Source organism: Eurosta solidaginis, chromosome 4, assembly GCF_040869045.1.
Source record: "Eurosta solidaginis isolate ZX-2024a chromosome 4, ASM4086904v1, whole genome shotgun sequence".
Classification (NCBI taxonomy): domain Eukaryota; kingdom Metazoa; phylum Arthropoda; class Insecta; order Diptera; family Tephritidae; genus Eurosta; species Eurosta solidaginis.
In genome coordinates, this window is record NC_090322.1 from 139352682 (window position 1) to 139367772 (window position 15091).

The window sequence follows — 15091 nt, forward strand, 5'->3', positions numbered from 1 at the left end:
GCTTGTAATAAGGCCTTTGGAGAATATTGTCATCCTTTTAATTTCAAAACAATGACTAATTTTGGCAGAAAACGTAGAATTGGGATGGGATAGCACTCCATTTGAAATCTGCCAAAAAAATTTATTAAAGCCGTCCCCAATAGAATAGGGAAAGGTATATAATACATGGAGGAGATACAAGTGACCTACAAACAGCTCAGTAAGGAATTAAAATTGAATAGTGTACTTTGAATTCTAAAAAGTTCCTGTATATTGCTTCATTATTAAATTTTTGTCTAAACTTACCAATTTTCATGTGATGAAAACAATTTTTTTTTTTTTCAAAAATAAATAAAAATTCCAAGGTCAAATAGATATGTGTTTCTGAAATATATTTTTGTTCTAAGATTATGCCTTTAACTCCTTTTTTTAAACAAACTTGCCAAGAAGCAACACAGTCAGGGGATCTCAGTTCAACTTGGGAGCAAGATGGCCGCAATTGACAAAAATGTTGGCTGTCTTGTGATTGAATCATGTTTGAAAAGTATGTGCCTAAACGTATTTGTTCATATGATGAACCAATGCAAGCCTGGAACAATAAAGAACTAAAATATGTGAAAAACAAAAAGTCACGTTACTTCAAATATATAAGAAGACTGTGTTACATTCCGATTACGTTTGTTATGCTATTCTGCGTCATAAGTATTTTGAACTTAATAAAAAGTGCTTTAAAGCTTATGTCTGTAAAAAGAAGAAAATTATAAGCAACCCGTGGTCGTTTTATGGTTTCGTAAATTCTAAACGTGGGGTAAAGGGTTTTCCTTCCGCTATGAAGTTTAATGGTAACATTTCCAGCGATAAACAAGAGATTGCGAATTTCTTCGCTCAATTTTTCAAATCTAATTCTAATATTCCGCCGAGATTGCATTCAACAAATTCAGTCGCTGCTCCATTCTTATTGTATCTAAAGACCCTAAAATAATCTTTTACATACGGCCCTGATTTAATTCCCACATGCTTTCTTAAAAAATGTTCATCTACAAACCTCTTACTGATCTGTTTAACCTATCTTTGAAGTATGGAACTTTCCCGACGGCATGAAAGGAATTCTTTCTCATCCCTCTCCATAAAAGTGGCATTAAGTCGTCCATTGAAAACTATCGTGGCATAGCTAGACTGTCCGCTATTCCAAAGTTGTTCGAAGCAATCGTTACAAATCACCTAACATTTCCGATTTCAACATTAATTGCAAGTTCTCAGCATGGGTTTTGTAAGGGCAAATCAACCATAACTAATTTACTTGAGTTCACAACTCATATTTCGAACGGGTTCAGAGAAAATATTCACACCGACTTTATATACCCCGATTTTAATAAAGCATGCGATAAAGTATGTCACTCTTTACTTCTATATAAACTCGACATGCTTGGGTTTCAACCTAATCTCACTCGTTGGATTTCCTCCTATCTCTGTGGCAGAACACAAAGAGTAATCTTTAAAAATATGTTTTCGAGTAGCATTAGTGTCACCTCTGGTGTTCCTCAGGGCAGCCATCTTGGTCCGATTCTGTTTTTGCCATTTATAAACGATGTCTCCACAACTATAAAATATTCTAAAATCTTGATGTATGCTGATGATGTAAAACTTTTTAAGACTTACGCGTCGATTGAAGAACGTTCTTTACTTCAGACGGATTTAAATTGCTTAGCTGCTTGGTGCAATGTGAACTACATGCCGCTTAATCTTCAGAAATGTAAATTTATGTGTTTTTCGCGCAGGAGTTTACAGCCAGCTTCTTACACAATTAACAACCAAAACCTTGATTAATATTTTTGTAGACTTGGGAGTTACAACGAACTGCAAACTTAGCTTCAACACTCATATAAGTGTCACTGTCAATAGAGCTAAAGGTGTCTTAGCATTTGTGAAAAGGTGGTCAAAAGAGTTTAGCGACCCCTACGTTACGAAAACCTTCTTCACAACATTGGTTAGACCGAGTAGAGTAGGGCTCAATAGTCTGGAATCCGCGTTTTCAAGTTCAAACTAACAGACTCGAATCAATACAAAAACAATTTTGACTATTTGCCTTAAGGAATTTTCAATGGGACTCTTCATTTAATCTTCCACCTTATACACATCGATTCAAACTTATCAATAATCCAACTCTTGCTAGTCGTAGAGAAATGCTTGGCGTAATATTTATGACAAAACTACTGAATAGATCGATTTCAAGCCCATTTCTTCTGAACGAAGTGAACTTTAGTGTTCCCTGTCGCACTAGGAGACACTACAAACCTCTTCTTTTAAAACAATGTAGAACGAATTTCGAACTTAACGAACCTTTCCGGTGTTTGTGCCAAGATTATAATTCTCACTCAAACACATTTGATATGTCGGACTCCCTTTTTTCTATAAAAAAGACTGTCCTTATCTCTCTTAATCGTTAATGCTGTATATGTTTGTTTCTATATTCTATTAATTTAAGTTTTAACCTCAGCTGATGATATTTCTTCTGTAGCTGAGCAGTTTTAGATCTAGACGCTTGACAAACCACTGTCTTCTTAGAAGACTCAGCTCATTGATACACCATGGCGGCTTTTCTTTTCTCTGAAGCTTTTTAGAGAGCAAGCTTTGTTATACGCAGTCATAAGCGTCCTTTTTAGGAATTCATTAGACTCCTCCAGTTCCTCCACATTGGCAACCTCTTTGGGTTGTCCCAGTTTTGCTTCTACCTGTTTCTGGAATTTAGTCCAGTTCGTTGGCCTAGGGTTTCTAAAGGTTCCTCCCTTCTCTACCTTCTTTAGGAGGATGCTGAATCTGATATACGCATGGTCGGGGAAGGATGGTCTATCAATAACCATCCAATCATACCTTGATATATCACGTTCGGAGCTCAATGTAATATCCAAAACATTGCTGGATGTTGGACCAATTTATGTAAGACATTGTGACATTATTTTTTTATTTAAAAAAGCATACATAACATTAAATACTTTCAGTCTACGGGGAGAGCACCCTGGAATTCTAACAAAAGCAAGAGCTTAAAGAAAAACCGTATGGGCTGCAGCAAAAATCCTCGTCTAATGAGATAATAGCACCTGATTGGCGCACTCAATTAACGGTGGTAAAGAATAAACAAAAAGTAGAAAACGGGTTATAAATAGAAACTTGCAAAGTGCATTGATGGCTTGGAGCGCTAAACTTCAAGCCTTCAATGTGTGGATCGCTGATGATAAACCATCATGGGTTTTGAAATAGTCGGCTATACGGTCTACGAACTTTGTTTTTTTGTCTACATTTTACAAAAATATCAAACTTGGTCTTGAAGACAATATATTGTAACGAATTTACTGCAATTCCCCTTATTTGCAATTTTCTGCCAACGTTCGTATCACTAAACTGTTGAATAAATAACTCCAATATTGAATAATGGATAAATGGCCTTTATTAAAGTACTTCACAATAAAACTTATACTTTGAATCGAATAGCTTGCTTAATAACCAAACTGATTGATAGCTCAAATGAAAACTGATTATTCATGCCTCAGCCTGTGCCACTTTTATACTCTTCGGTTTCCTCGTTCACCCATTTCTCGTAAGGTCTAGTAATTTCGTTAACCTGATGGTTGTTTATGAGCTATATACACGTATATTTGCAATTTGTATCCATATGCGTGTGTATATGTGAGCGGCTGATGATGACATGCGCTTGTGAGTATCTCTATCTGTTGCCCCGCATGTATGTGTGCAGACATAATGATTAATTTGTTTACATACATACAAGTGTAGCAGCTTGCTTCATTGTGTGGTGGCTTTAATTACTTAGTATCAGGTTAGTGATGGGAGTATCACTTAGTGTCACTGATATTCGTCACACTGCCCTCCACCTAGGTCTGATCGTCCCGATCAGACAAATCTCTCGATCTAAACGCTGCCAGCCTTTCCAAATGAACCACTTTCATTTTGGTTCGTGGTTTGCCAATGGTTTGAATGTGGTACACTACATCGTTGATCCGTTTTACAACTTTGTATGGGCCTTCCCAGTTACACTGCAATTTCGAAGACAAACCTTTTTTTCGTTGTGGGTTGTATAGCAGCACCAAATCTCCTTCCTGAAACCCTTCCGAATTAATTGCTTTATCGTACCTCGCTTTCATCTTGTCACTCATAATCTTTGCTCGTTGCCTTACCAGATCGTGTATCTCTCTCAGCTCTTCTTCCAAGACACCAGTGGATTTCTTGGCATTCCTCTCCGCATCGGCATCTATCCCATACTTTAAATCAGCTGGCAGTCGAAGATCATTGCCAAAAATTACCTTTGCGGGAGTTTGGCCCGTTGTGTCATGTACTGCCGATCGGTAGGCCATCAAGAATAATGATATGTGTGTATCCCAGTCCTTATGGTACTTGTCTACTACTTTCCTTAAATGCTCCTCCAATGTTCTATTGAAACGTTTCACCATACCATCGGACTGAGGATGCAATGCAGTTGTCCGTGTTCTTCGAATGCCCAACTTCTTGCACATTTCTTGGAACACAGCTGATTCAAAATTCCTGCCTTGGTCAGAATGTAACTCCATTGGTACACCATACCTTGCAACCCATTCGTTTTTAACCACTTCTGTTACTGTTTCTGCTTCTTGGTTTGGGATTGGGTATACCTCTGGCCATTTACTGAAATAATCCATAACCACCAGTACGTATTTGTTTCCGCGGTTGCTAGTAGGAAATGGACCCGCGACATCCATGGCGATCCTTTCAAATGGTGCACCTGAAATATCCTGCTTCATCTGGCCATGAATTCGGGTTTTGGGCCCTTTCGCTCTGTTACATACCTCGCAGTTGGCAATCCACTCGGTGACCGACTGACGGTAACCAACCCAACAGAATCTCTGCTTAATTTTCTCGACTGTCTTCGTAATTCCAAGATGACCTCCACTTGGACCATTGTGCAGCTCGCTGAGCACGTCAGGGATCCTCTTTCTGGGAACAACTATCAGTTTCTTCTTGCATTGACCATCCTCACTCTGCCATACTCGATGCAAGCAACCGGATATCAATTCTAAACTGTTCCACTGTGCCCAATATGACTTCGCAATGTGACTATCTGCTGACATCTCTTCTCTGTTTGGTCTTTCGTTTCGTTCGAGCCCTTGCATAACACGTGACAGATCTGCATCTTCTAGCTGACACTTTTAGCTGTTCCTTGTCCCATTCATCTGTACATGTTATAGTCATTAGACGGACATCTATAATGTCTTCTTTAGCCTCAGCCTTTGAACAGTGCTTGCATTCCAAACTACATGGTCTTCGTGACATTGCATCAGCATTTCCATGGGTACTACCGTTTCGATGCTCAATGGAAAAGTCATAGCTTTGTAGTCGCTCGATCCACCGTGCAAATTGTCCTTTCGGATTACGGAACTGCAGAAGCCATTTCAGCGCTGCGTGATCTATCCTGACGCGGAATCGCTGGCCGTAGAGGTATTTGTGGAAATGTTTAATGCATTCTACCAATGCCAACAGCTCTCTCCGTGTAACGCAATAGTTCCTCTCTGGTTTTCCAATTGAACGGCTGTAATATGCAACTACCTTCTCCTGTCCATCGACCAGTTGTGATAAAACGCCTCCTATAGCATATCCGCTCGCATCTGTATCTAGAATAAACGTGGCTCCTGGAATCGGATATGCCAACATTGGGGCAGTGCACAAACGCTCCTTCAATGTTTGGAAAGATACTTCTTGCTCCTTCTTCCATTCAAAAGCTTTATTTTTTCTTGTTAGCTCGTGGAGACTATGGGCTACGCTGGCAAAATTTGGTACAAATCGGCGGTAATATGTACACAGCCCAAGGAAACTTCTCAATTCATGCAGATTCTGTGGTCTTGGCCAATCCTTTACTACCTCTATCTTTTCATTCGCTGTGCGGATGCCCTCTGTCGTTACTTTGTGACCCAAATAATATATTTCTTTTTTAAACAGGGCACACTTTTTGGGACTTAACTTCAGACCAGCGCCAGCTATTCTCTGGAAAACTTCCTCCAAGTTCTTAAGATGTTCATCAAAATTCTTGCCCAATACGATGATGTCGTCCAGGTACACCAAGCATGTTTTCCAATGTAGTCCTTTCATTACCTGGTCCATGAGTCTCTCAAAAGTAGCTGGTGCATTACAAAGTCCAAAAGGCATCACTGTAAATTGCCAAAGACCATCACCGACACTGAAGGCTGTTTTCTCTTTATCTTCCTCCTTCACCTCAACTTGCCAGTAGCCGCTTTTCAAGTCCAGTGTGGAAAACCATTTCGTACCAGAGAGCGAGTCCAGAGTGTCGTCAATTCTTGGCAATGGGTAGCTATCCTTTTTCGTAACGTCATTCAGTTTCCGGTAGTCCACGCAAAACCTCATTTTTCCATCCTTCTTCTTTACAAGTACTACCGGTGAGCTCCAGGGACTAGCTGATGGTGCGATGACGCCGCTGTCGCTCATTTCTTGTATAATTTGACTCACAACTTCCCGCTTCGCTAGTGGAACACTACGTGGAGCTTGACGTATCGGCCTCGCGTCTCCAGTGTCAATTTGATGTTTCACAACATACTTTAGGAGCAGTTGCTTTGCCTTACTCTGATAATCTTCCTCTAGCCCCTCAGTCCATGCCGTGATGTCATTTGAAAGATCAGTATTACTAGATGAAACGTGTTCCTGAAGCTGTTCACAGTTAATAATCACTTCAGCCTCTTGCTCCTTTGGTCAGTTTGAGTGGTGACTTGAACTCATTGAGTACTCTTACCGGAATACGTCCATCTTGTTTTGTCATAGCCAGGGTTTTTCCTACAAGTATGTTCGGTGCTGATTTGTTTGCTGCTTCGACAACCCACAATTTGTTTGTCCCACAATCTCCATCAACCTTTGCCCAGATGACTGCTTCGGATTTTGGTGGTATTTGCTGACTCTCTTCCACTAGCACTCGTTTACTGCTGTAGCCTCTCTCGTAGCCGAAATTGAGTGGTACATCCATGTTCTTATATCGCATCGTCTTGCTTTGCATGTCGATCTTGATGCCCTGGTCGATTAAGAAGTCCACTCCAATTATGATTTCATCAACAATCTCTGCCACTATAAAATTGTGTACTACCATGACGTTCCCAATTGCGACTTCACATGATACTTCTCCTAGAACCGTGCTGTCTTCTCCAGTGGCTGTAATCAATCTTGCTCCATGCAATGGTCTTATCTTCTTGTTGACTAAATCCGCTCGAATAATGGAATGGGATGCACCCGTATCTACAGTCAGTAAACGTTCCTTTCCATCCACATGTCCTCCGACAGTAAGATTGCTTGACCTTCTTCCAATTTGTGAGATAGAGATTATGGGGCATTCAATTGAGGGAGCCAGCTGTCGCCCCTTGCGGCTGACTCGCTTTAGTTTAACGATTGAGTGGCCTTGGAGATTTGCTCATCTCCTTCAGCTCTGTGTTTACGGCCACCCACATTGTTGGAGCTATTGGGACCGGTGCTGCAATGTCGTGCAACATGACCTGGGTTGCCGCACTTGAAACATTTAATAACTCCGGCATTCTTCTGTTGTGATCCCTTCAGTGCTTCCAAAATTGTGTCTACCTAATCTGGTCTTTCCACTTCCACACGATGAGCTTTGTATGCTGGTTTACTCAATAGTGAGGCAGTTTCCTGAGTCAATGCATGTGATACCGTTTCTGCAAATGTTGGCTTTGGGTTTGCGTATGTGGCTCGCTTCGTTTCGACGTCCCGTATGCCATTTATAAAGCTCTGAATTTTTACCCTTTCGGTGTATTCCACGGGTGCGTCGGCATTCGCCAAATGTGCAAGCCTTTCGACATCTGACGCAAACTCCTGCAAAGTCTCATTAGCTTTTTGGTAGCGGTTTTGCAACTCTATTTGGTGTATCTGCTTCCTGTGTTCGCTTCCGTATCGCCTCTCTAGAGCGCTCATCAATGTTTCGTAGTTGTTCCGCTCTCGCTCGGGAATAGTCTGTAGGATTTCAGCAGCAGATCCTTTCAATGCCACGAATAGTGCAGCAACTTTATCTTCGGCACTCCAGTTGTTCACTGCTACGGTCTTCTCAAACTGAATCTTAAACACCTGGAAAGGTACAGAACCGTCAAAGGATGGTTTTTTTACCTTTGGATTACTCGCTGAAACAGCTGAGCGATTCATTTGCAACTCCTGTATACGACCTCTCAAAGCTTCTATCTCGGCATCAATTTTGTCCTCGAGCTGCACAATTTTTGTATCCTGTGCTTCCATCTTTGATGTTACCCTTGTCTCCTGTGCCTCCAGCTGCGAGGATATGCGGGCCTCCTGTGCTTTAAATTGCTCAGCCAACTGAGATGTCATACATGTCTTTTGCTCTTCCAGTTGAGTTTCCATCTTGGATGTAATCTGTGTCGACATTTCTGACATACGCGTTTCTTGTGCTTCAATCTTCGATGCAATCTGTGTCGACATTTCTGACATACGCGTTTCTTGTGCTTCAATCTTCGATGTAATCCGTGTCGACATTTCTGACATACGCGTTTCTTGTGCTTCAATCTTCGATGTTATTCGTGACTCTTGGGATTCCATCTGTGATGACATATACGTTTTCTGTTCTTCCAATTGAGATGATACTGTCGATGTTTGAGCAGATATTGCAGCCAAAATCATGTTCAAGTCTGTGCTCGTAACCGTCTGCGATGTTTCGTTTTTCTCTTCAATTTTTGTTGTTGCCTCGTCCCCATCAGGATAAAAGACATACTCGTCCACATCAATTCCTTCTGCTTCCATTGCCTCTTGTAGTCGTGCCTGAAGTTCGAGTTTAATGCCGGTTGTATTCAATCCACGGTTCTCCAACTCCTTCTTCAGTTGCTGGATCTTCAATTCACTGAACTTTGCCATGTCCTTGTTGTCCTCTGGCATTTATTCAACAATTCCTCTTCTGACACCAATTGTAACGAATTTACTGCAATTCGCCTTATTTGCAATTTTCTGCCAACGTTCGTATCACTAAACTGTTGAATAAATAACTCCAATATTGAATAATTGAAAAATGGCCTTTATTAAAGTACTTCACAATAACACTTATACTTTGCAACGAATAGCTTGCTTAATAACCAAACTGATTGATAGCTCAAATGAAAACTGATTATTCATGCCTCAGCCTGTGCCACTTTTATACTCTTCGGTTTCCTCGTTCACCCATTTCTCGTAAGGTCTAGTAATTTCGTGAACCTGATGGTTGTTTATGAGCTATATACACGTATATTTACAATTTGTATCCATATGCGTGTGTATATGTGAGCGGCTGATGATGACATTCGCTTGTGAGTATCTCTATCTGTTGCCCCGCATGTATGTGTGCAGACATAATGATTAATTTGTTTACATACATACAAGTGTTGTGGCTTTATTTACTTAGTATCAGGTTAGTGATGGGAGTATCACTTAGTGTCACTGATATTCGTCACAATATTAATATAATAAAACTTTTTTATTCTTATTGTTACTAGGAATCGATGAACTGCTTGACCTTTACTGTAGAGTGGAGGCTTTTAATTTATTTAAGTACCTCTTCGGGCTATTTGCTCCATATCACGAAGGATTGAGAGTCTCGCCACCTAGATGGGAGAATTTCTGCCTTGTGAGAACGACGTATTCGGAGATAATTTCATTTTCCAGCGCACAAAAGCTAATGATTTGTCTATCAGATACATAGATTTAACTAGCTACATAGGTGTTATCGTAGACTACAGAGTCCCGTATAGTGACCAATTAGAGTTTGTAGGTCCTTTCTGCTTAGATTAACAAGTTATACTGATACTCTTGTTGCTAGGAGTATAAACAATTTGGTCACCATTTGCTCCGGGCATTCAATCCAGTGTCGTGTAAACCGCTATATTTCCCAGACAATTTTATATAAACGGCCATAGTTACAAAGTGAAATTGCGCTCAACTTTAGCTTAGATAGCGCTGAAAAAGCGAGCCGCCTGAAGTATACTGCACAAAATTATCATTTTAATTAAATTTTTCTCGATCCCTTAATAGAACATATATCTTTCCGCTCTATGATACGCATAAATCTAAAAGAAAGATTTTCTTCCCCACAGTACCTTTAAACGAACCAAAGAAACAGCAGTCGTTTTTCCATGGTCGGATAAACAAAGAATATATGAAGTAAGAGCTGAGAACGCTTTTGGTAAATCACTTGCTGTAAGCAGAATTGGAGCTTACAAGCCTAAAACGGCATATTCACCACAGGAAATTGAACAGTTATATAGTAATGGAAAGTACAAATTGTTATGGAGGCACCCTGTAGACTACAAGCAACAACCACCAAGTAATTACACTGTATTTTGGTGTCAAGAACGCACAGTGTCTCCAAAAGAGTGTGAGGTAAGTGAAAACACATTTCGAAAAAGCCACTTTCTTGATGATTCGTGTAGACAATTGGCCAAGTAATGCATTGGAAAACCCGGCGGTATGAATTATTACAATACACATGTACACATGTCCAAAAAAAATGTGATGTCTTATCCGTTAACTGCCGGAAAGTATGTTTCAGCAAGGAGGATTTATATAATATAAGAGACGTCAGTTCATACTTTTTGTTAAATTTATTTGTAATGTCCCATCTAAGGGGTAATTTTAAATTGTTTCTACACATTTTCATGAGGTATTTTTGATTGTTTTAAGGGATCGTACTAATTAAGCAATTCATCCTCTTTCCAACAATCACAATATACATATGTATATTAATATAAATATTAATATAAATGTGTAGAAGGTAATTTTAGGCAATCAGGTACATTACAAATGAAAATCGAACTGACGCCTCTTATTATTGCTATTGTCTTTGGTTTAAGATAGCTATTTCTTAGCGTTTTGACAATGTGGAAAGGGATACAGGAATAAACAACGATAGTCACTTTAAAATCAGGTGATAGGTTCTATTTATTTTTTTGACGTTCATACTGAAGATATCACTCTTGTCTTATCCGCATTGATATTGTGGCGAATTTTAATATCAATAAGCGGTTATTACATAAAGGCACAACAACAATAAAGCAAGCTGACACTCTTGTGTACGTAAACAAATCAATCATCATTTACGCACATACATACAAGGCAACGGGGAGATACTCACAAACACATGTAATCATCATCCGAAGTAGTACTCACACATACACACGCATATGGCTACAAACTACAAATACACATGTATATGGCTGGTAAACAAGCATTAAGTTCACGAAATTACTAGACCTTAGGAGAAATGGGTGAACGAGGAAACCGAGAGTATAAAAGCAGCGCAAGCTGAGGCATGACTAATCAGTTTTGATTTAAGCACACTACTGGTTGTAAAGTATACGTGTTATTGTGAAGTACTCTCAAAGTAGGCTATTGAAGACCATTTGGCATTACTGAATATTGGAGTTATTTATTCAACAGTTTAGCGATTCGAACGTTAGCAGTAGGTTTGGAATAAGCGGAATTCCCCAAAATTCGTTACAATATGAATAACTTTAAAGTTTGAGATTTTCGAGCGTTACCCTGACGTGAAAGGGAAATAAAAGCGCCCAGCTAAAAGAAATAAACGTCCTACAAATTTTCGCGGCCCCTGATGGGATGCTACTTGTGTTTTGGCAGCAAGGTGCAACGAATGCACCCATAGGAGGGTTGCCATTGCTATGGAGGGGGCAGCGCCCAAGGAATGAACTGCATTGGACTGATGCCGCAATCATAAGTATTCTAAGCTGTCATACGGAACACGTAGCATGGGGGACTAGGTGTTGATGCCTCCTTCTTACGCGAGTGTGTGTGCCGGAAAAGGCAGAGTGAGATGGCATTTGCTTCTATCAATGATACGCAGATTAAAGTAATGGGTTAGAGCTCACACGGACAGCTGGAGGCGCACTTTGGTGTGAGCAACAGTGGGAAGTTGATGGGACCTCTAAGGCTGCTTGAGCGTGAATCGCGAGACGTCCTTGGATGCAGACAGCAGGGAGGGAGCCACAAAATATTTGTAGAAATTTCGAGGCGACGAATGTGTTGTAGGCCAGAACATACTCAACGATGCAACCATCTTTTGCACGTGACACACTGGCAAGAGTATGATCGTCTGACATAGATCCTTTTGCATTCGCAGTAGACCCACATCCTAGGACGGGGCTTTGGTTTAATACCAAAGAGCTCCTCCGAGAACGACAATTTGTGGGAAAGATGTAACATTATTAAATAGGGCTACAATGAAATTACAGCACTTTGTCGGGAAAAAGATCCCGAGTCGCTTCGGCACATAGAACGGGCTGCCGTGTGATGCGGTATATAGACCAGGAAATGGCCTTCTGATAGATGAATTAGTTTCTAGAATAAAAAGCTATCTCCCCAGTTATTGTTGTTGTTGTAGCGATAGAAACACTCCTAGAAGGTTTTGAGGAGTGTTATCGATGTTGATGGTCCTCTGTCGGATATAGATCCGGCACGTTCTGGTAACAAGTAGCATAAAGGTATAGGCAGACCATCTCGAGAACGAATAAGTATGAGCACATTGAGCCCTCAAGGCAACTCCGCCCCGCACCCCCTACTTCCATAAGGAGCTTGGGGTCGCCAGAGCTTCGGCTGCTAAATTAACAGCATTCGCTACTAGGCGTGGTTGACAACCAGTCTTTCTGATAACTTCGCCTCGCGCGACATGGCACTATCACCGACCAAATACACAGTCTCTCTGTTACCGACGTGAAAGGAACAGATGACGCAAATATTGAACGTTTACGTCGATAGCTTTACGCAACCGACGGTCAGTTACCCAAAGATCTCAGGGGTAACGTTCGATAACACTCTCATCATCAAGGCACATGCCTCTGAAATTGTACTCAAAGTACAAAGCCACAACAAACAGATAAAGAAACGCTGGTAACCACCTACAAAGCAATTGCGTCAGCAGTCTGGCCGCCTGGTCTAAACACACACACTGGAAAAGGCTGCAGGCCAGCCAAGATGAAGAGAACTGTCATGTGATGTGTTCTTATGACTCCTGAACATCATGTACATAGTGAGGCAAAAGAGCTAAACATTAAAGAGCATAACGAAATGCTGAATATACAGTTTTAGCTAATTTGTCATAAACCAGGGCACCCTAGCTAGCAACTGCTTCATCTAGCCCCGCCTCCAGGAAGGACAAGGAAACATATCTGTAATCAATATGATGAGACCCTGCACCTGCCCGTGCAACCGTTTGATCCTGACAAGCATAAGGAGGCCCCAAGCCTTATCCACACATAATCGATAAACACCTTTGCTAGTTCCCTCCCGATGAACCCTGTTATCAATATACACTATCCTACCCTTGTAGAAGAAGAAAGAAGACTACCAAGAGAGACACCAGTCACCCTGTCCCCACTTTGTTCTGGATATTGTAACAGATTAAATTCTTACTTGTCAAGAATCAACCACGACATACCTAAGTATGTAAGAAAGTATCCCTGTCTGCACCCGAATTCGGCAGCAGGAAAAGAGGGGGCCTACCTCTACCTATTGATTTAGGAAGAATGATATAGAGCGACTTCATCTGCCTTTTAAATTAGCGCCAGTTATTGCATCAATTAATGATGAACATATTGTTACGAATATTAGCAAAACTAAGGGGTGCTGCCATCTCTAAGCCGATGCTAAGCAGCGCCTTGCATACACTTCCATAAATCAATCCTTGTGTATCTACATAAACGAATCAATCATTATGTCTACACATATGTAGGTACACGCAGCTGAGAGCAACGCACAAGCACATGCAGATATCTTATCTGAAATGCTCCTAAAGGTATGCAATTGTGATTGGGGAAGTGTCGCTCACACATACAAGCGCGTGGGGTATGGGAGAAGCTATAAAAATTATACATCTGTAGTTGTAGCTGAGAAATTTATAACTAACTAGTAAGTTCTGGAATTAGAAAAGCCTAGAAATATTCAACGAGGAGGTCGGACAGTATAAAAGGGCGTCAACAGTGGAGGCGAGAGATCAGTTTCATTTAAGCTGTCAGTCAGTTTGGTTATTAAGCAAGCTAGTTGCAAAGTATAAGTGTTATTGCGAAGTACTTTAATAAAGGAAATTTTTCCATTATTCAATATTGGAGTTATTTATTCAACAGTTTAGTGATTCGAACTTAACAGAAGATTGCAAATAAGAGGATTTGCAGTAAATTCGTTACAATATATTGTATGTAATAATTTCTTCTTTTTGAAATTTCCTAAGGGTACCATGCACTTCAAAGTGGTTAATAGCTCAACAACAGAGCATAGCATATCTTTAGAGAATTTTACATTTAACCCCATAACAATGGCTGTGGCAGCCAATTATCCCACCTGGAGTACTGGACTCCACTGGAAGACATGTTTTGGTGCACTGGATGGTCAGCTAGAGAAAGTTATGCCTGCAGCTGAGGCTATATCGTCGACAATTATTGAAATTAAATGGCGTTTGGAAGAAACTTGTATTAAAGTACTTAAAGGCTACAATATAACTTATTGTGGAGGGCCAACAGAAGATCAGCAACACTGTTATTTGGAAACTTTAAATAATACAGGAGCTCAAAAATACAATTTAACGAATTTGAAACCTTATTCTAAGTATAATATCACATTGGTTTTGTTCTCAGAAAAAAGATATAGCCCTACTAGTGATCCAATTTTTTGCCGTACAAAGGATGCAGGTGAGTAGTAAATATATAAATGTGTAATATATGTACCATTGAATATCATTGAATCAATCTTGCAGCCCCTGAACCCCCAACCAATTTAAGTTTTGACAAAGCATCAATAACAAGTAATTCATTGACTATAAATTGGGATGCACCAAAAGTAACCAATGGTAAACTTCAACTATACACAATTTATTATAAGGATGAAATTAAAAACTACGTTAGAACTAAACGAATACCCATAAAAAATGTGACCCAGCAGGGACAGATGAGGCTATCAGACAATCTTGATGGTCTGAGTAGCTATACAACTTATGAAATTTGGGTAACTGCGTGGACATCGAAAGAATCGAACAAAAATGAGAATGAAAAATTACGGATCACAACATTGATTGGCAGTAAGT

At 40.2% G+C, this 15091-nt stretch overlaps 1 protein-coding gene across 15 annotated transcripts in view; it reads left to right on the plus strand.

Annotated features, from left to right (window-relative positions):
• LOC137250391 (cytokine receptor-like) overlaps positions 1 to 15091 on the plus strand; it is a 243328-nt gene that overhangs the window by 198056 nt on the left and 30181 nt on the right. For all 15 annotated transcript variants that reach the window (XM_067783093.1, XM_067783085.1, XM_067783097.1 and 12 more), the window contains 3 exons: positions 10101 to 10386; positions 14243 to 14699; positions 14765 to 15085. In XM_067783093.1, coding sequence (XP_067639194.1) covers positions 10101 to 10386; positions 14243 to 14699; positions 14765 to 15085 — 1064 coding nt within the window. The remainder of the gene's footprint in view (positions 1 to 10100; positions 10387 to 14242; positions 14700 to 14764; positions 15086 to 15091) is intronic.